The sequence below is a fragment of the Gymnodraco acuticeps genome, unplaced genomic scaffold (assembly GCF_902827175.1).
Source record: "Gymnodraco acuticeps unplaced genomic scaffold, fGymAcu1.1, whole genome shotgun sequence".
NCBI lineage: Eukaryota > Metazoa > Chordata > Actinopteri > Perciformes > Bathydraconidae > Gymnodraco > Gymnodraco acuticeps.
Genome location: NW_022990818.1, coordinates 105,446 through 126,875, shown reverse-complemented (window position 1 = coordinate 126,875; position 21,430 = coordinate 105,446). Strand labels below are relative to the sequence as shown.

The 21,430-nt window shown below is 37.6% G+C and overlaps 2 protein-coding genes across 2 annotated transcripts; one reads left to right on the top strand and one right to left on the bottom strand.

The window, feature by feature from the left end:
- Positions 1 to 1,425: 1,425 nt before the first annotated feature.
- LOC117557132 (splicing factor U2AF 65 kDa subunit-like) lies at positions 1,426 to 12,601 on the bottom strand (the record flags this gene model as incomplete). Its single annotated transcript, XM_034232820.1, has 8 exons — positions 1,426 to 3,440; positions 4,092 to 4,310; positions 4,884 to 4,970; positions 5,046 to 5,195; positions 5,368 to 5,393; positions 7,913 to 8,016; positions 10,495 to 10,732; positions 12,562 to 12,601. Coding segments are annotated over 8 exons (996 nt in total), but the record flags the coding sequence as incomplete, so codon positions are not given.
- A 1,740-nt stretch (positions 12,602 to 14,341) lies between these two features.
- Positions 14,342 to 20,764, top strand: LOC117557139 (dehydrogenase/reductase SDR family member 7C-B-like). Its single transcript, XM_034232830.1, has 7 exons — positions 14,342 to 14,440; positions 15,999 to 16,176; positions 17,022 to 17,134; positions 17,678 to 17,888; positions 18,403 to 18,495; positions 19,141 to 19,290; positions 20,133 to 20,764. Exons 2-7 carry the CDS (start codon positions 16,014 to 16,016, stop codon positions 20,336 to 20,338), a joined length of 936 nt encoding a protein of 311 aa, XP_034088721.1. The 5' UTR covers positions 14,342 to 14,440; positions 15,999 to 16,013; the 3' UTR covers positions 20,339 to 20,764.
- The last annotated feature ends 666 nt before the right edge of the window (positions 20,765 to 21,430 follow it).

Below are 21,430 nucleotides of genomic sequence, written 5' to 3'. Positions count from 1 at the left end.
TACTTTTATGTGCCTTTCCCCCACCATCAGCAGGTCATTGCTTATCTTCCTGCTGGTACTGTCTGTTTCTCCAAAATGCCACTAACTATATGGCCAAGCACTTTAACCCTCCTGTTGTCTTCGGGTCAAATCTGACCGATTTACTATTTTCATCAATCATAACTTTTTTGTTTTAGATTCGGTTGCATTAAGGCTTTATGAAATCCTTCACAGTAGACATTTGAACATGTAGAATTGCTGATCACCACTTTCATTGAATTTTGGACGATTTAGTCAACTTTGTAACACCCATGGTGTTCCCGGTCAAAAATGACCGCCATAAAGAAAAGGAATTAGTAACCATCCGGATCAGATCAAACACACACAGACACACCCACACATACTCTAGATGTGTGTGTCCCCCCCCTTATGTGCCCAATCCTGTCATGTGAATCACACTTGACACTCACAAACAAACAAACAAACACACACACACACAAACAACAATTTGACACATTTCCCACTCTTATGTGCCCCTCCCCCCACATGGATCACACCTGGCACACGCAAGACATGTTCAGTGTGTTCTTTGTATATTTACTGCAGTTTTTCATGTGTACCAGTAGTCTGATACAATATTTACAGTTTGAAAGAGTGTTAAATGAAATTTGGTGATGATTAATGGTTTTTGTGTTAATGTAATAGCAGTTAAAACAGGACCGCAAACACCAAAGTAAGGGGGGGAAACGAATAGGAGGGTTTTAAACAACACATAACAAAATGACGTAAAAAGTACCCCTTTAATGTAGTTTTGCAGTGCAGGACCAATAGAGGGCAGGGAAGGCTAATTAATGATCCAAGGCCATTGACGTACTGTCACTTCTGGTAACACCATTTTTAATTAAACAAGTTTATAGACGGAAGTGGATAAAACATATTTACTAATTATAACAATTTGTTAAACATGTGTCTATAACTAAAATAAAACATAAATAGGCTACTTACTACCGGTAATACTTTTCAGAATAAAACAAAAAGCTGTGATTCTAAAACATCCCATAATATGACTTGTTATGTTAAATAAATGAATAATAAGAGAAGTTGAGTATGTAATATTCTTCCGCATCCAAAATAAATGTAATCGAGCAGTGGTTGTTTTAACACAGTGTTATTATGGATATGACTTAAGATGTTAATAAAAGATAATAGAGGGACCTCTGTGATAAAACAATTAGGTATTTGAATAAATATCTACTATTTACACATTTTAAATACATCAATAACCAGCCATAACTGATCCAATCATAATGCACAAAAGGATTCCTCACAGACAGACTGACAGTGGATGGAAGCATGTATTCAAGGCAATGGCAGTGGCTGAATTTGTACAAAACAAAAATGTTTTTAAATGATTGGCCATTCAAAAACATATAAGACAGAGTGGCTTTTTATGATCTGTGATATTTATTGCACTAAAACATAATGTGGTATCAGACACATCCCGATATCAGACAAATCATTTGGGATGTTTGCGCTTGCACTTTTCAAGCAGAAGTTATTTTCTAATAATACATTAATGCTTTCATTGGATCCATTTTCTTTGATTGTTCACAAAAATAATACAGGTTTTTGAAAAAAGTCATTCAGTTTGCGATCAACAAAACTTAAAGGTGCATTTATTAACATATACTGCTTAGTTTTTTTTATTAGACCAACGGAAGCTGTTTACCAATTTGCTTTTCTTTAAAGTCATATTTGACACAAAAGGCCCTTGATTTAAGACAAAACACACATTTCCCCATTACCGTCAAAATGTTTAAAAAAGATTACGTTTAGATTTAGTTAGGGCTGTACCAAATGCCATCTTTAAAAAAAAATTGAAGCTTCTATTGAGGTTTTAAATATATTGTCACATATTTTATTACATCGTCACCCTGAAAAGCGAGGACAATTTGATGTTTTTGTTAGAAATTGCATTTAGTTGAATAACATATAATTGAATGAATAAAACAGGTTCATATTGGTACCACCATTTGTGTGCAGCAAGTAGGAAAGCAAAAAAAAGGTTTTTGACCAAAGGCAAATTGTTGATCTTGAAACACCAACAAATATGGATTGAAGCAGATTATTTGGTTGGATAAAAATGTGTTTGGAGTCAGAAACAATGTAATGCAATGTAATGTAATGCAATGCAGCCACTACTGGAATCAATTACAAAAGTATAATAAAACCAATCTTTATCTGCAACCTTGAACAAATACCAGCTTTAAAGTAAATGAAAAGACATCAGACAAAAAAAAGAAGCTTTGCAGCATTCAAATGTTAATTTAATATTTGAATGTAGCATTTTAGTTTTGAACTGCTCAGTACAACCCTGTATTTGATCTATGTGAGCAGTGTAATAGAGTTGTATATGTTTAATGACTAATATTACGTAAAGACGAAAATATGACTTTTCAAAAAATCAATAAAACCTTTTTTTTTCTCTCATAGCCACACAATTAACATTTATGATGGCTTTTCAAATCGAAAACAGTGAAATTAATGTTTGTGCTCAGTAGGGATATCTAAACATTTGACTGTGTATAGTGCATACTCCATAAGACAGCTACACTGGCATCGTCAGGCAGTATTAGATAAGATACATGTCACATTCATTCTACTACAAATGTAATGGATATTGATAGGGATGTCACACGAACAGATACTTAGGTACCAAGTTGATGCAAGCATTTTGATCGTATGAAAGTACAGAAATTAGGGTACTGTTGAAAGAGGTGTTCATTACATCACTAGCACTCATTTTGGAAGAACGGTTAGTTCATGTTTGCTGTTCGCAACCGGTTTAGTGGAAGGGCCATAGAGTTTCACTGTGAAGCGTTCAAAATGAATAAATCAGCGAAGGTAAATGAAATCGTTGTCATGACGTGTTAAAAAAAAGGTCTTTTAAAAATGTTGTTTTTGCCAGCTCTGTTGTGATTGGTCAACCGTATAGAGATGAGTCAATGTGTCAAATGTCCCGCCCCTTAGTATATAACATACAATTACACATTAGGTATCAAGAATTGTGGAATTTCATTGGTATGGTTATCCACTACTAAATATCTGGCATCGTGACATCCCTAGATACTGCAGTATTATTTTGTATTCACTCAGTTCAGTTCAGGTGTTGAAGCTAAAGCTAGGAGTTAGATATTCGGTGAAGAAACACACACTTCAGTCCAGTTTGTTAGGTAGAAGATGTAATAAAATAAGTATTTTCTTAAATAAAGAAACCGCCCGAACAGAATTCTACTTTCACAAACAGAAAGAAGGACTCTCCTGTGCTTTCAGAACTCATGTCTGTGGTACTGGTCCGGATCGTAGTATTTGGTGACCACCACTCTGTTGGCAAACTTGCGGCCGGTGAGGGCTTGCATGGCTTTCTGACCGTCTGCAGCAGAAACATACTCCACAAAGATCTGGAGGGAAAACAAATGAGATAAGTAACTAAATAAGTGAGGAAATAAGCATTTAAATAATGATGCATTGGTCGGAATCTGTGAGAAAACCATGCCCTATTCATTCAGAAAAAAAACATATAGATAAATAAAAGGGAAATAAATGTTGCATTATGAAATATAATTTCCAATAAAATATATAAATGTAGTTCTTGTTGTTTTGAAAATATGCATGTTTGTAATATTTGTTTTTATCAAACTATATTGATTAATTTATATTATATTTTGTATTATTCTTTAGGTTTTATTTATTGCCCCCTTCATCGACTTTGCATATAAACAGCGATAATAATAGAGATCTATTCTTTAATGTATTAAATTAAAATTATTTATTTATTTAATATTAAACCCGATATTACAGAACCCCTTTAACAGAGCATTAGGTTCAAATTACAAACATATGGATAATGGAGCATAAAGCCTCAGAAACTATTTTATATAATTGTTTCCAGTTTGAAAATGAAAAGCAAGGCAGTGATTGGTCAGATTGAAGGAGATAACCTACACTGTGCTTTGCCAGACCAGAACGAGGAAGGCATAAATCGATGTGCTGGCTTTGTAAGAAAAATGTAACAGGTATGATAATAACTGGTATAAAGTCTAAACTAGTACCTTCCCACAGCCGGGGACCTCCACCCCATCCACGGGTCGGGGGATCTCGATGGAGCACACGCTGCCGTACTTGCAGCACTCTTCTCGGATGTCCTCCAGGATCTCCTCGTAGTCCTCGTCGTCCACCAGCTCCTCAGGCATCACCATGTTGAGAAAGCACAGCACCTCCGTGGGCAGGCCAGAGTTCTGCAGCGTCACCGGGGTCTCGATGATGGAGGTCTGGAGGAGTTCCACACATCAGGGAACACTTCAGTCTCCATTCTCTGACTTAAAGCAAATATATTAGAATATATTTCCCATAAAGCCTGCTGCTTCCTGCCATGCACTCCTTGCTTGTTTATTTATTCATGATGATCTTGTTTGTTTACCGTTGTATACTTTAGTGGTTCCCAACTGGGGGAACCCCTAAGGGTATTTGAGGAGATTGCAGGGGGTACGTAGAAATATTAGTGATTGCAATATATTTCCAAACAAAAAAAGCGAGTCTTAATATAATTTTTTATATAAACAAATATCAAGTTTAAAAGCATTTGTATTAAGGGTGAGGTATACAAGTCATTTTCAAGGGGTACACGAGACAAAAAAGGCTGGGAACCACAGTTATACTTAATGCCAACAGAATACATTTGTCATAGCAGGAAAAATAAGGGTACAAATAATTCAATTTAGCTGCTAATTTACAGTCCATGTATTTTACTTTTTCCAGGAAGCCCCGGATTTATAACCACACAAAAAATACGTACCTAATCTCCATCAGGGCCTTAAAGAAGTTAAAAAGTTTGATTGACTCACAGGATTTGCGTTTTTAGCACCCACACTCGCTCTTTGGACTATCAGCTTTTTGTCGCCCAGTTGCATCCCATTGAGCCCATCTACTGCCTGACAGAGAAAACACACACGTTAAAGTAAAAAACGACACAGTATATAATCCGACACATAGAAGACTATAATGACCTGATCTGTAGCACTGATATCGACATATTCGCAAAAGGCGTAACCCTTAGATAGCGAGGTGGTGCTGTCCTTCACCAGATTAAACGCTTTGAGAGGCCCGAACGACGTCAGGAGCTCCTTCACCTGCAAACAGCCAAGAGCGCAGGATGACTGATATTACAAAGAGAACATGCAGGAAGTGATCCATTTCATACCTAAAAGCATCACATCACAATCCAATAGATAAAGTGATTACTGGAAATGACATGTATGCAGTTAAGTAGACTTTACACTGCATTCAAATGTTCATTTCTTTTGGGATTTTAAAAGGTTTAGGATCCACATTAGCGTTAGCAATAGCTATTCTTCCTGGGGTCCAAACACATACAGTCAAACACGCACAGTGTACACACTATAGTCACATGAACACAGAAAACCAAAACAGCTCATACAGTAGACTGAATTGACCAAAAAGGTATGAATCCCTCAAGAAATAATAGATCACAGAAAATGGTGCGAAGTAAACCAAAAGTGATCTTAATTAGGTTTAATAGATTGAGTTGAAATGCATTTAACCAGCTACAGGCACAACGGATGGACGCAAATAATGCGGGAAAAGGATAACATTTATCTAATATTAAAATGAGTTTTTCTCCCGAGAAATGTTGGAAGGTAACAGAAAAGTGATTTTATTTAGATTTAAAAAGTATTAGTTTTTCCAGTTTCAGGCAAATAAATCACAACATTTAGTTAATATGCAAATTATATAAAATAAACTGTAATAAATTAATATTCAAAGTAATTTTTTCCACAAAATTGTGCAAGGTAAATAAGAAAAGAACGTTGTTATTCATTAGATCATAACACTTGGAAAATGTGTTTTCTTACCTTTATATTAAATGCTGAATAAACCCCCCTCCCCATACAAAACTAATGATTAACCCCCACGAAACGCGCTCCAAATGCATGATGGGAGACAGGAAGTAGCCTGCTGGCAGGGAGTGTATCCTGTGGGGACCAGGATGTCTTTACTTGCCTTGTGTTACATGTTGGCATGGCAGCAGTAGATGAGAACTACTGAACAAATTATGAGCGCAGACTTAACGATCTTACAGGCCCCTAGCTGGGGACAAAGTGGGGGAACAAAAATGAAAGAGCTGTGAGTATCAACGCAGTGGCAAGAGACTGCAAGAGTTAGGTCAAAAATAGAAGTCAAGAATATACATCGGTCACATGACAGCTAGTTAGAGTAAAAGAGACATCATTCAATTCACTGTGGAAATGGAAATCATCTGCACAGCTGAGAGCAAAGATGGAGCTGTGGAAACCTTCAGAGTATTAGTACTTATGAGCACTTTCACTTGTTATACTGTCAAAGGAAAAGTCCAACTAGATGTTTCAAAAGGATGACATTGCACATTTCTGTTCAAGCGACCTGCTTTTAAATCTGCCTGTTCTCCACCTTACATTCCAATACTGCAATATTTTATTTATTTTGAGTATTTCGTTATCTTCCGGCAGCTCTTAACGGTGGGTTTTTGAAGAACCAGTAAATATGGTGTACCTTGCTACTGTATGAACAGGGGCTTTACATTCATTGCTGATTTATTGAACAGAAAAAACACTTTGCTTTGCTATCAATCGATTACTTATTTAGAAGAGCATTACAGTTTGCTAACTTCAGCAATAAGGAAATATTCACAGTCGGTAAGATATTAAAATTAATTATCAAAAGAATTCAAGAAAAAAGGTGGACTTTTTCTTTTACAATATGGACTCATGGCCAATATTGATGCCAAAAAAACCAATGCAGAAATAAATATCAGTTTATCAGCCTTTTGTGTAAATATACTGGACTTTGCTTACCTTTCTTTAATCAGTGTGCTTAACATGAGAAAGGTATAAGCAGTTGACTTTGTCACAAAAAGCCATCTTAAATGCTAGTATTCATGTAATAAATGACACGAGGTGATTATTGTGATATCATAGTTAATGTTGGTGTTAATTATCTTGAGAATTGGTCCATTGTGAATACTTCTACAACACAAATACAATCCATTTAATATGAACCTACTTGTGATTTATTATGATGATTTTTAGGGATTCTTTTCTGGGGTCACGTTCTGTTTCTGGCTTTTTTTCTCCCATAACAACGTTTTTGGTTCTTGATGTAATAAGGAAATGTATGACATATTTTGTGCATGTTTATAGTGTGACAAAGAAAAGCCTCCACAAGTGTGAGAATAAGGAAACATGCTTGTGCCTGTTCAATCTGTTCTCAGGGAAATACCTGACACATTGGATTAACCTATGGATTAACCTTCAGCCGCGTTTTTCTCGTTTTGATGCCATTGAACACGACTTTTGATCAGAATAACAGCTAAAGTGAGCATATCTCCGTGTTTTGCTACCTAAAGCTACGTCGTGTATTGTCTGTATTTGCTTCCCCTGTTGCGAGTTCTGATCGCTCAGTGATGATACTTATACTTCTAGAATCTGTAGAATCTCAGCATGTTAGCTAAGCTTGTTTGTGCAGATCCGATAAGTATATCGATCGATTTATACCTAGAGTTCTGTGCTAAGTGCGTTAGCATGTTTTCGCTCAGGGCTCATTTAGACCCTTCTTGTGAGACTTGTGTTTTGTTTCGGCACAAATGGTTCGTATCATCAGTTAGCTGAGTTTCTTCCCGTTAGGATGGTATGACACATTCACAGTCTTTGGGTCTTTGGGGCTTAACAGGTTAAACTGTTTCAAGAATTGTGATAATTATAACCCCTTTTGGAAGCAGAATTAGCCACATTAAGGTCTGGATAAAGGATGTAAAATATTATTACTACTTGAAGTTATAGGTCTGAAAACATTTTGTTTTAAATAATATGATAAGTACCTTGCATAGCTTTATATTGCATTGGTGTGATGTGTTCAAAGCCAGGAGGAGGCACATCCCAATATTTGCAGGTCCTTTTCTTCCTGGTTCTCCTGGGGGAGTGGCTGCAGAGACACGGAAACATCACGTTTAAGCACTATGTTCACACAGAGAGGTGTGTGTTTAAGTAAACACGTGTGAGAGTGAATGGACAAGCTTAAATAAAAGTATGATTATCACACTATAAACAATTTCTGTGAGAAATGAAGCTCAGCGTAAGTTCAACCAGGAAGACCGTCTTTACTCTTCATTTACTATTCCCATGTTACTACTCTCTCTCCTCTCAATAAGTGATCGGGGGCGTCACTCTCCAGCTTAACCAATCACTTCGCTCTATTCCCAAGAGTCTATCATAGCGCTCCGCCAAACCTTTTAAATCTTCTCTCCCCTCTGACAGCTGTCATTTCAGGTGACTCTACGCAACCCTCCTCCACCCCTTTTCACCTCCTGTCCCTCTGAATCCAGGGTTAAGCTCCTCCCCTTCAGACCGACTCCAACTATCCATTCACCACCACCAGTGTCTAGACCCCGGCGGGGTTTCATCGGATCAGTTCTACGATGATGATACAAATGATACTTCCTGCACAACGGGGCCTAATCGCCAAAACACCATTACATTCATTTGTGTATCTCTGCAATAAATATGTATTCTTCTTACATCAAAACCGTCTCTCCTGATTGAAATAAAAGTACTGCATTTAAAATGTAAGTAGAAGTATTTAAGTATAATCAGGAATAATAAGAGAGAAGATGTCCCAGATGGTTTCTGTTGAACTATTATATAAGATATCAAGAGATTATTATGCAGGTCAGGTCAGGTTTACAAAGAGTCCAAAGAAACACTCAAAATATGTGTTGTTCCAAACCTCAACGCTACTAATACATAACAATAACTAAAAAGGGAAAAAAGCAAATCCTCACATTTTTGAGAAGCTGGATTAACTACAGGTTTTTTGCTGCTAATTATTTATTTTTGTAAAAAATGTATCAACTCATCGCTTCAAATGCCTTTTTTTGCGAACATTTGTGAAGTAATCTGTTACCTGAGCTTTTGGGTAAATTCTGAAGACAAAAGTATTTCCCTCAGATATTCGTGTAAAGGAGTAAAGGCATAAAGTGGCATAAGGTACAGGTACCTACATCTCGTACTAAAGGACAGAAGTGGGAGAAGTACTCAGATCTTGTTCTTAAGTAAAAGTATAAGTACCAGAGAGTAGGAATACTCTGTTACAAGTGAAAGTCCTGAGTTCAAAATGTTACTCAATTCAAAGTACAAGTGGCTCAGTCAGTAGGGGCTTGGACTGTGAGCCGTAAGGTCGCCGGTTCAAGTCCCAACCAGACCTAAATATGGAGAGTGGACTGCTACTTGGAGAGATCCCAGTTCACCTCCTTGGCGCTTGAGCAAGGCACCGGACACCCACCCCCCCACTCCCATTGCTCCCCAGGCGCTGTACAATAGCTGCCCACTGCTCCTAGTACTAGGATGGGTTAGATGCAGAGAACACATTTCACTGTGTGTGCTGTGTGCTGTGTGCTCTGCATGTGTGACCATTAAAGAGGGTTTCATCCCTCCGATTCTATTCTATTCTATCAAAATACACTTAAAGTACCAAAAGTAAAAGTATTTTTTATCATGCAAATTGTCCCATTTCAGAATCATATATATGATATATTGTGATTATTAATATTGATGCATTAAAGTCTTTCAAATCTGTAAAGTAACTAAAGGTATTAAGTTAATGTAGTGGAGTCAAAGTACGTGATTTACCTCTTAATTGCAGTGGACTAGAATTACAAAGTAACAGTAAATGGAAATACTCAAGTAAAGTACATGTACCTCAAAAATTAAGTTAAGTACAGTACTTGAGTAAATGTACTTAGTTACTTCCCATTTCTGCTAACTAAAGTATAGTATATATAAACTCAAGTATAGCGAATGCTTTTACACTGTAAAGCTGGGGTGTCCAAACTACGGCCCGGGGGCCAAATGCGGCCCGCGGACCATTTTGAATCGGCCCTCTGCAAATTCAAAAAGTATAATGGAATATGGCCCACAAATGACACTTGTGCTTGTATTATATTGTACTTCTTAAATATCAATGTACAAATATATTACACAGTAGTATTCATGTGTTAATAAGACCACTTTTCAAATACATTCAGTCAATTAAAGTTTGAAATATTTTCTAACATATCTTAGTTGATAAGAAAAAAAAACAATGACTTATTTACATAACACGCTTGAAATACACCCTTCCTATTTCTCCTTATTATAATCAATCTGAGGCTTCTGTTTAAAGGGATGAGCTGCCAACACTCACAAGCAGCATCATCTACCTACATTTGATTGATTTTGCTAACTTACAGTATAACTGAACTTATGAGGCAATATACCTCTAGTGGGTGGCCCAGCCCTTCGTATATGTTTCTGTATGTGGCCCACGGTGAAAAACGTTAGGACACCCCTGCTGTAAAGCATTCACTCAGGTACTACACACTGTAAAGTTCACAGCTCGTTAGTGTTTCTGCAGCTTCCTCCTGACCTGTGCTTCTTGTGGTCCCGGGATGAGCTCCGGCGGTCGCGGCTCTTTCTCTCTCGGCTGCGGCTCCTCTTCTCTCGGCTGCGGCTCCTCTTCTCTCGGCTGCGGCTCCTCTTCTCTCGGCTGCGGCTCCTCTTCTCTCGGCTGCGGCTCCCTCTGTCTTTGCTCCAGCTGCGGTGCTTGTCAGCTCGGCCGGTAGATTCACTGCGACTCCTCTTTTTGTGCCTTTCTCTTTCTCTCTCTGTGCAGCAGCACGAAATCATTATTATACATCTGGTAATATATACACTTGATAATACTGCATGTAGAAGAGCTGAGAAAATCAATTGATTCAACCACTGACAGAAAAATAATAGGCAAAAACTGTGATAATCCTTCTCTGGAGACGTATTAGAGCCACTGATGTTTAAACACATTATAATTACAGAGCCGGGGATGGAGGTACAATTCAGATAGATAATGGTTTTGTAACTTAATTATTTTGATTAAAGAGAGTTTTTTCACACAAATGTAAAACATAACAATCATTAAAAGGGAATATTCAAGATTTGTATGTTTTTTCCAATAATCTGTATTTCATTTGAACTTTTCTTTCCATTTTTTGCAAATGTACATATTTATAACCTCAGAGAATATCCAAGTTAATTTTCTTGTAAATGTACTGTTTGATTCTTGTTCATTTCAAGATTGTTTTTTTTCTTTTTTCGAACATTGTCCACCTCTAACAACTGTGATTATTATTTTTTTAACCTACAATATATGGTATGTTGTATGCTGTGTTATCATTTTGCTTCTCACTCGCAAAAAACGGTCAAATCTTGAAGTTAGCATGAGGTCAACAATAACAATAATTAAACTGTAATTTGGGAAAAGGAAGTCCCTTCATTTTTGTTATTATTTTACTTGTAGGACATTAAATCACATATTGTCATTGTGTGCACATGACATTTAATAATAATATTCCTTCACCGTTAAGTGTATTGAATACTTATTGAACACTCTACAGCAGGGGTCTCAAACTCAAGGCCCGGGGGTCAAATCCGGCCTGCGACTTGATTTAATGTGGCCCCGCAAGAGCTTGCAAAGAACATAATACGTTTATTATACGGTTACATGCCACTTTACAGAAGCAAGTTGTCCATAAACTACATGTCCCACAATGCATCTCGTTTTGTGACATGCGCACTGAAGAGACTTGCAATTATTTGCCCTGGACTTCTGCTTTCAGACGTAGTTAATTAATAGTTATAATAATAATAATAAAGTAATAATAAAGTTATTATCCTATCCGTAATATTCCAATTCAGAGGCAATAATGTAATATAATACATTATTTTATATATATATTATATATTTATATAGATAAAACCGGCCCTTTGAGTGCAACCTTTATGCGATTGTGGCCCGCAATTAAATGTAGTTTGACATGAGATCTATGATCTCAATAGGACCAATCTGGTTAAATAAAGGTTTGAAATGAAATGAAATGACACCCTGTTCTACATCGTGGTATTGCTACTAATATTAAAGGAAAACACATGCTTGTTTGTTTGTGATTGTGACCACGAATATTATTTTGGATAGGCTATATCAAAAATAATTCCTTTAGAGAATCGTAACAATTAATAATGGTTTCAGAATAGAAAAGTACAACAAAAATAGTTAAGAAAAAGTTAACGTACTTTAATTCTACAAGTGCCTTTCTTTACAGGAGGGGATAGTAATTTAAAAGTTGAAATAATGTGATGGAGTTACGCTTGTAGCTGTTTCGCAGACTATAAAAAACGTATAAATATGTCAGGTAAGTTCTCAGCGGAACCAGAATGCCTTCAGTGATGTAAGTCAATTTACCAAAGGCTCTATAGTGGCTTAAGGATGGGGATGAGATAACTGGCATCTTGAAGCTACATGTTAATTATGTTAACATAAACTAGCCGAGTCATGTTGTGGGGAAAGTACACTCTAAAGTTGCTGTCAGCTCGGGTCATTCATTCATTCATTCATTTACGGGGGCTAACGTTTTGCACGATGCTAGCTTGTGGACCAAATTAGGGCACAGTTAGTTCTTACCCTGTCGATTTTCGCTGAGCTGTTTCTCAAATTCTTCAAATCCGACATTTTACCGGTTGTCACGGTGTATACATATATATTGCAGGCCTGTCACTGGCTGCTTCTCAGGTCGATTAAATGAAATCCTTGCTTCCCTCACTTGCGTCGTTTCCCTGCGTTTAGTCCCTCCCACCAGGGAAGCATGGAGGGACGCAAGGAAACCACGAGAAGCAGGGAAATGAGTTTTAAGAGCAATGGGACGTCCTTTCCTCCGGAGCGTCACGTGAAGCGACGTCCGTTTGTGATGACGCTGCACAGCTGTTCTCTGGCAGCAGCCAGCTCTGTACCCGTTATTTCAACAAACACCCCCGCCTCTGTTAGTGCACATTTGCTGACATAAACATTAGTATCATCTGTTGTAGATCCAAATACATGAAATAAAATAAGAACTAATTCTCAAAAAAGATAAACGCCATTCTTAAAATGTAAACGAACAATAGTTTGATTAACATTGATTAGAGTGCACAATAATACAATAATTGAGAGAAGAAAAAGAGATATGTTATCTATCAAAACCCAGTTAGATTAACATTCATTGGATTGCACACTTTGTGTGTTTGTGTGGATATGTAGCACATTAACATTGTAATAGCACTTAATGACTGACTGAATGGAAATGACAATAAATGAAACTGTAAAACGAAAAAAGCGATCATGAAAATGTTTCCAATAATGATTTTTGACCACTTTTGTTCAGATCACATATTTGTAACTAAATGATACATTAATTGAAACAAAACACGTTATAAACTGAGGAGTGAGTCCCGTGAGGTTCATGTATTTTCTTCACTCCGCTGGGGTATTGCTCTCATGTCAAGAAGCATCAGATCAGTGCATGCACTGCCTCGTCCAATCAGTGAGCGATACACAGTAAGGGGGCGGGGTGAGTATCTGAGGATTTCATCGGAGGATGGTCTGGTGGTTCCCCGGTTATCGCTCCTCCATGATCGCTCCTCGCTCCTCGATCCTCGGTCCTCCGGCAGAAATAAGAGCCATGGGACGGTACTCAAGATGGCGCAGGCAAATCAACTTCCGGTGAGACCGAGGACCGAGGAGCGAGGAAATGAAAATAGTCGACCTGAGAAGCAGCCACTGTATGAGGGGGAAGATTAACCAACCAGCCCGCTGAGTGTCAGTGCAGCAAAACCACTCAAATATCCCAGGTGTCAAAATAGAGCTAGTGTATAAACTACATCCGGTTACAACCTTCAAAATAAAATGTATTCTTTGACTCATTTGATCCATACCTTGTTCATTGGTATACAACAATCCAATAGCATTTTACAATAAAAAAGCAGGTATTTAGCAAACAAAAATAATGAGAAATGAGAAAAAATACATACAAAAATACTATAAATAATATTAATATTAAGAGGAGATCATTCATCAAATTATTTGTATTATAAGCATACGATTTTTTTTTCTATATTGTTTTTTTCCTATCATATTTTTGAAATATTTAATACTGTCATATGTTATATGTTTTTGTCAAAAATAATCTTTGCCTCATTTTGCATTTTCTGTAGTGACACAAGTCAAAATATAAATAAAATTGACTTTATATACATAAATCCTTAGAATGCAAGAACAGTACACCTGAAAATGTTCCCAATGGAAACCCCTCTCTTACCCTGCAGAACCCCCCGCCACTCTCATGTCACTTTACACATACCATGTCGACAACACACGTGGAAAATAACTGACTCAGCTGTGCTGCTATTAAAAGAGCTCAAATCCCAAAGTATTGCTGTGGCAGCCTGCAGACTGTCATGTTGGAGGAGCTGTGTGAGTGAGCTGCAGAGGTATACAACCCAGAAGACCTACAGAAGCCTGAGAAGCAGTAAGTGTTGGCAGATAATTCATTTCTTCTTGAAGGATCCAGGTCAGCTACACGACCAGCTTACGTTTATCTATCTGAGCTAATTGCCAAAACACATTTTCTACTGGTTTGATCTTGGATTTGATTCTGCACAGCTGTTGCAACACAAAGTCTTCCATTTCCTTATTTTCTGGTTAGTTTGTAATTGTGTTAACGTATCTCTGTCGTGGAATAATGTGAATACAACTCTATGGCATTGCGCCTTTATGTGAGATACAGTATCTATTTCTAGCACAGTTTATATTTAGACCAGCAGCCGGTGCTTGGAAGGGTAAACCTAAACCAAAATTCCCTGTTGGACAAATCTGGAACGCGTGAGTGCCCGTCTTTATGATCTGATGACAATTAACTGGCCTCGTCAAGGAGTTTCTAACAGATTACACTTGATGTTAAAATATAAAGATTCACACTCTAAAATAATCTGTAATTTAAACAGAAGTCCCCAAAACCTTGTAGACACATATGGTTGTTTTGCGTCGCTTTGTGGTCATTTTGTTTTGCACATATGTGTATCTTTCCATTTTGGTCGTTGTGTCTCTCTTGTTTTTTCTGTCTCTTTATGGTTGTTTTTCGTATTTTTCTGGCCATTTTGTGTCTTTTTTTTGGCCATATTGTTTTTCTTTGTGGTTATTTTGTTGCTCTTTTTTGTTGTTTGGTTTGTCTTTCTGGCCAGTTTGTGTAATTTGTTGGCCTTGTAGTCATTTTGTGGTCATTTTGTTGTTGTTTTGATTGTTTTGTAGTAATTTCTATCTTTTGAAGTTAGTTTTTGTGGCCCTTTGAAGTCATCTTGTTTTTCATTTGTGTTGTTTTGTGTATCTTCATGTTTGGTTTATGTTTGTTTGTCTCAAATGTTGATAGACTTTAAAATGGCACATCAGACAGAGGCTTTGATCTTTGGAAAAAGTCAGTAAAAAGACTCAAAACAAATACTTGAATCCTGCTTTCTGCCCCCACACAAATTACATTTTCAGTTTTAACATTTGGAATTGTAATGTTACCTTATGAAGCACTTACTGCCTGTAGATTGCAAATGTTTAGAAATTAAATAGTTTGTGTTTGCAAATCCAGTAGGCTACTTTTTGTTTTCATGATTAATGTAAGATCATGGTTTAAAACTGTCTTCTCTGTTTTTATTTCAGAGTTGTAAGAGTAGTTAAATTTAAAAATGGTTGTAACAGGTGAGATGGAGTCCAATGTTACGGAGCTGGAGAGCTTTTGGGTAGGACTCGCTCCTTTTCATCATGTAAATCACGTTCATTAGATCCTTCACGGTCGTTGACGTTCCATCCCATCTCATCTGCATCATCAGAAAAGCCATTTCACATCTTAAAAGTATGACAAAAACCCAAAACATGCTTTAACAACAAAAGCTTATTCTAACTTTCCACCGGAAAGCAAATAAGCGGAATTCCCAGAGTGTCAAACTCATTCAATATTATGTGCTAGCAATGACAAAGATATATGCGTTCTTGTTTTATTGCAGTTCTGCATATTAAATATGAAATAAAACGTTTTCCAGCAATTCCTCCAGGAGATGGACCCGGTGTGGACCACCACTGTCCTGCTGGTGCCATGTGTGGTGGTGCTGACAGCTGGATTGTTCTACCTCTACAGCACGGTCGTGGGTCTATTGTCCAAAACATCTGTACGCAATAAAGTGGTGGTCATAACCGACGCCTTATCTGGGCTTGGAAAAGGTAACATGCGTTGTTTTTATTAAAGATGTGTTTGAATTCGTTTTTAATGTCTTTTTTTGCAAGACTCTAAAGTCTTGAAGTCTCATGTATTGGTAAAGAGAAGTTTGAGATTTGGAGATATTTTGTATCCATAACATATCTTCTTTCAGACTAGTTGAACAAAAAAAACATTTAGGAGATTATTTTTAATAACTTTTTTTGTGTCCTAAAATCACCAGAGGTCATTATTAGATAATGCCTCAGTGCATATTCACCTGTATTGTGTACACAATGTATGACTTTCACAATACAGTATCTTAAAGGCTGTTTTCTCAAAATGAGTTTTCTCCACTTCACTAGCATTTGAATAAACCAACCTTTCCAGTGATATTTGTATCCATATTATGAAGGTTTTTACCAAAGGCCTTGTTTATTAATCAGAGACCCTAATTGTCATAAGACTAAAAAGGGTCTGAAATGCATTTTTATGGTTTTCAGAATTGTTTTTGATATATCCAGGGATTATAAGACGTATCTAAAACCCCCTCTGTAAAAACCTTTGACTGTAATTTGTCAACAAAATGTTCAATGGTCAGATTACTTTTCTGAAAATGAATGGAAATGTAGCACATCTTTTAGAAGGTAATGCTTCATTTGCATACCTAAACTTGATATTTAATATACCCCTGTTATATTTTGGACCTACTCTTACAACACATGTTCTTAGATTGTTCATGTTTGCAAACGTACCTGGCAGTAAACTTGATTCTGATACCTCTAATGTAAGTCATCAACTTGTGAAATGTCATAGTGATATCTATATGTTAAATGTGTTCACCTGTAGTGTCTCTGCTCTATCAATGCAGAATGTGCAGATGTGTTTCACAAAGGCGGAGCGAGGCTCATCCTCTGTGGGAAGAGCTGGGAGAAACTGGAAGAGCTTGAAGATGATTTGGCAAATGCCTCAGACCCAACTTTGGTAAGTACTAAAACAGACACTTTTTATATGAAATAAGTCATACTATGCTCATTTTCAGGTTCATATGTGTATTGTATTCCTCTAGTGGGACCTGTCTACATGCTTTAATGTTCAAAAGGGTCTTTATTTTTCTCATACTGCCTGGTTTCACCCTCTGAAACCAGAGCCCAGTCTGGCTAGCTTGCCAGCTCGGTTGTGATTGGTCCACTGCTTAGAGAAGTCCCGCCCCTTATCCTATCATGTACAATGTGTTGGAGAGCTAGCTAATAGAAGCACAAGTGTTATGTACTGATGTCATTATGTTATGGAAGTAAACAAATAGGGCTCCTTTAACTGTTGTATTGATTGTTTTGTTTGTAACTGGAACTGCAGTTTGAAATGGCAAGAAATCTGGTATAAACCCCTTTCTTCTCTTTCTTGTAAGTTTATGAATGGTCTTTGTTTTAATGAATACATAAAGTAAGCATATACATTTAGTTGAGTAGAAGTGTAAAGTATCAGAAAAGGGATGAAGTAAAGTCCGTGTTCATCTCTGTTTCTCAGACGTTTCCCTCCAAACTGGTGCTGCTGGACTTTGGAGACATGGACAGCCTGCCGGACGTGATCTCAGAGATCCTGGAGTGTTACGGCTGCCTGGACATCGTCATCCTGAACAGCAGTTTGAAGGTGAAGGCGCCAGCACAGAGCGTGTCTTTGGAGATGGACAAGCTGCTGATGGACAACAACTACTTCGGACCGGCCACGCTCGCCAAAGGTAGAAGATGGAGACACAAGTAGTATGACACAGTGTTGTTGTAAAGGCTGGGCAGGACTTCATACAGCACTGGTCAAGTTTGGTGTAGTGTGTATTAGCAGAAAAAGTGTTCAGACCTTTTACATTAGTGAAAGTACCAATAGTGGAGAAGTACTCTGTCACCAGTTAAAGTAAAGCTTTTAAATCTAACTAAAGGTACAAATGTATAAACTACTAAAAAAAGCTCACGCCGAATGGGCAATTACAAAAATAATATTGTATATTTTGATATTATAATGTACAATATAATATTGATTCCTTAATGTGTTTTATTTGTATTCTTTATTTGCTGATAGCTTGTGAATTTGCACTTTTTTTGGATTTTATATTTTATTATCCTATATACTAAATGTTAACTTTATTTTAGTCAAGGGATGTAACAATATTATTGAATATTAACAGTTTCTTAGCTAAGCCCCCATTTTGACTGCACTTTTGCTTCTTATTGTTCAGTGTTGACATATTTGTGTTGCAGGTTTGCTGCCCTCCATGATCTGCAGGAGGACGGGTCACCTGCTGCTGGTCAACAGCATCCAGGGGAAGCTGGCCATGCCTTTCCGCACGGCATGTGAGTTCAGAGCGTGATGAAGGGAAATGCTTTTCTTCAATTATTATACTTGGTGCTACTGCACAGAAAGCACTGCTCACCATTAGTCTACCATTATATTATAACTCACTCAATCCGGTCAATAAACATGTACTGTTTTGCCACAGTAGCAGCATGAAATGTGTGGTCTTAATTTAGACCCAATTAAATGTAATAATACAAAAGTGAAATAAGGCATTAGTTATTTCACATATTCATAAAAACAAAAACAAACAATAGACCTGTTAGGGAAATAAATGAAACCCAGTCATTTTGACCCATTAGCAAATACAGAGTTTTCAGTAAATATGGTAGCAATTTCGACTTAATCTCATTATCAAAAGGCTTTTTCCATTTTCATTTTCAGTCTGTGAGAGAACTCCCATGCTAGGAGTGAAAATTGAATATTTGTATTTTATTTATTCCATTTATTCATGTAAAATGTATGCTTGTAAGTGGAAAATGAAAATGCTATTTTAACATTTTACATTTAATTAAGTCTGGCAAATGCTTTCAATATAATGTTCTCCTTGTTTTTGTTTGCATTATTGTATTAGCACTTAAAAATGAGTTCAAACTAAAAATGGCTGTGGGTTTGAAGATGTTTTCCTTTGTGATTTTGACCAGACTCAGCCTCTAAACATGCCGTCCAGGCCTTCTTTGACAGCCTGAGATCTGAGGTGGAGGAGTATGGCATCTCCGTCAGCACCATCAACCACACCTTCATCTCTGCATCGATCGAAGAGGCAGAGACACCCTCCAAGTCCATCTGCTCATGTGAGGAAAATCAGAGTGAAAAAGACATTATTTCTTTCAATGTGTAAAAAATTAGACAAATCTTGCATTTAAGTCAATGTTCTTTGCTTTTTGGGGGTTTCCCTTTCCTGTAGTGTTTTGTATAGGTTTTAGTGCATGTGCATGGTCTGCAAAGGCTACAATCCCAAAGTTTCCTCCAGAGGGAGCTTTTCCCCCCCTGCCTGAAACGCCTCCATTGGACTCCTTTGTTTACTTCTGTAACTATACGCAAAACTTGCGCTTCTATTAGCCAGTGCTCCAACACATTGTTCTTGATAGGCTAAGGGGCGTGACATCTCTAAGCGGTTGACCAATCACAACAAAGCCGGCCAACTAACCAATCAGAGCAGACTGGTTTCAGACAATCAGCCCAGACAATCAGCCCGGACAATCAGCCCGGACAATCAGCCCGGCCCAACTTGGTACCGCTAGTCTATTGTCAACGGAGGGGGGGGGGGGGGGGGGGGGGGGGGGGGGGGGGTGGGTGTGTGTATTCTCAATGGCCAGTCCGTCCCTGGTGTCAGACAGAGGGTGAAAAGAGGTGCTGCAGCACAGGCAGTATGAGAAAAATAAAGAGCTTTTTGAACATTAACGTATGGAGACATGTCCCAGTAGAGGCACCAAAAATAAATATGAACCTAAAAAAGAGCATAATATGGCCCCCTTAATTGAGTTCCACCACCTGTATACAACAAAAATGTACAAATAAATATTTGTAGTTAAATGTAAACTGTAGTTAAGTTACTTATGGTGAGACTATGTATTAAGTATGGGTGCTGCAATATACTGGTATTTTCAATAATGTATTATTTTATATTTTGCAGTGTTGTACAGTAAGAAGCCTCTGGGCATCACTCCAGAAGAGGCAGCGACTGAGATCGTGAAGACTCTGAGCAACAAGAAGAAAGAGGTCCTGATCGCTCCCTCGCTCCCAAAGATGGCTGTCTACGCCAGGTGCTTCTTCCCCAACGTGTTCTTCGCCGTGATGGCTGCAGGAGTGAAGCACGCCGAGGCCTCGGAGAACATGTAGAGCTGTAGCAGAGAAGAAAATATGACATGAGATTTACCGCTGAAGGTGTAACAAACCGGTGGAAATGGGAGTCATGTTTTAACAATGGCAGTCCCACATTTGACCATTTGTTCCCATAAATAAATATTTTCAGCTACAACTAAGATTTGGCTTCATTGACGATAGCATCTAAACCATGCTAGTGTGGTTCTTACATGTATTGACAGACATTTTATTTTTAAATTGTAAAATGAAAAAAGAACAGGCTGCAATCCAAAAGACACTGAATTTGATGTTGAATTACCAGTTTTTCCATGAAAAATAATTGTCGTCCAGTAAAACATACCACACTTAGTATGTTCTAACCACATTTAAATAATGTATCAATACTGTCAACCTAATTATTCAAATTACTGACATTTACAAATAAAGTTTTGCCTCATGTTATCTTTTTTTTCCTTCCTGGTTTTGTCCAATTATATTTATCTTTTTATGATGTCATATTGTCATCAGATGATGTACTCAATTTACATTATCATACATCATACAAAAATACAATATTATCGTATTAAAACCGTTCAGAATGTGAATTACGAGTTGCGGTTTTAACAAAGATAGATTGGTGCAGTCACTATGTGCTATGGTTTTGAGCTGGATAAAAAGGAGGTTCTGGCGATCCGGTTGATGCCGAAAATTACTTGTGAATTTGTTGGAAGCGAGAGTTGAATTTGTAATGGTTAGCTGGAGTTTTGATTGATTTTGGTGTGGGGTTTTATAGCAATGATAAGCATTTCAGATTGATCACAGTTGAGTTTGAGGAAGTTGGATTGCATCCAGGGATTAATTTATGTAAGGCAGTTGATGAGACGGGAGAGGGTTTCAGTGGTGATGGATTTTTTTTAAATCTAGAGCTGGACATCATTGGTGAAGAAGTTGAAGAGGCCATGATGGCATATGATATTGCCAAGGTCTGTCTAGGAGGTAGAGAATGAAGTGGAGACAGTGGCGGATTGGCCTCTGTTGACAATTTACTAGCGGTATTTACTTGCGGTACCGAGGTGGGCCGGTGTGGGGTCCCGGACTGATTTTTAGTCCCAGTCCGCCCCTGAGAGG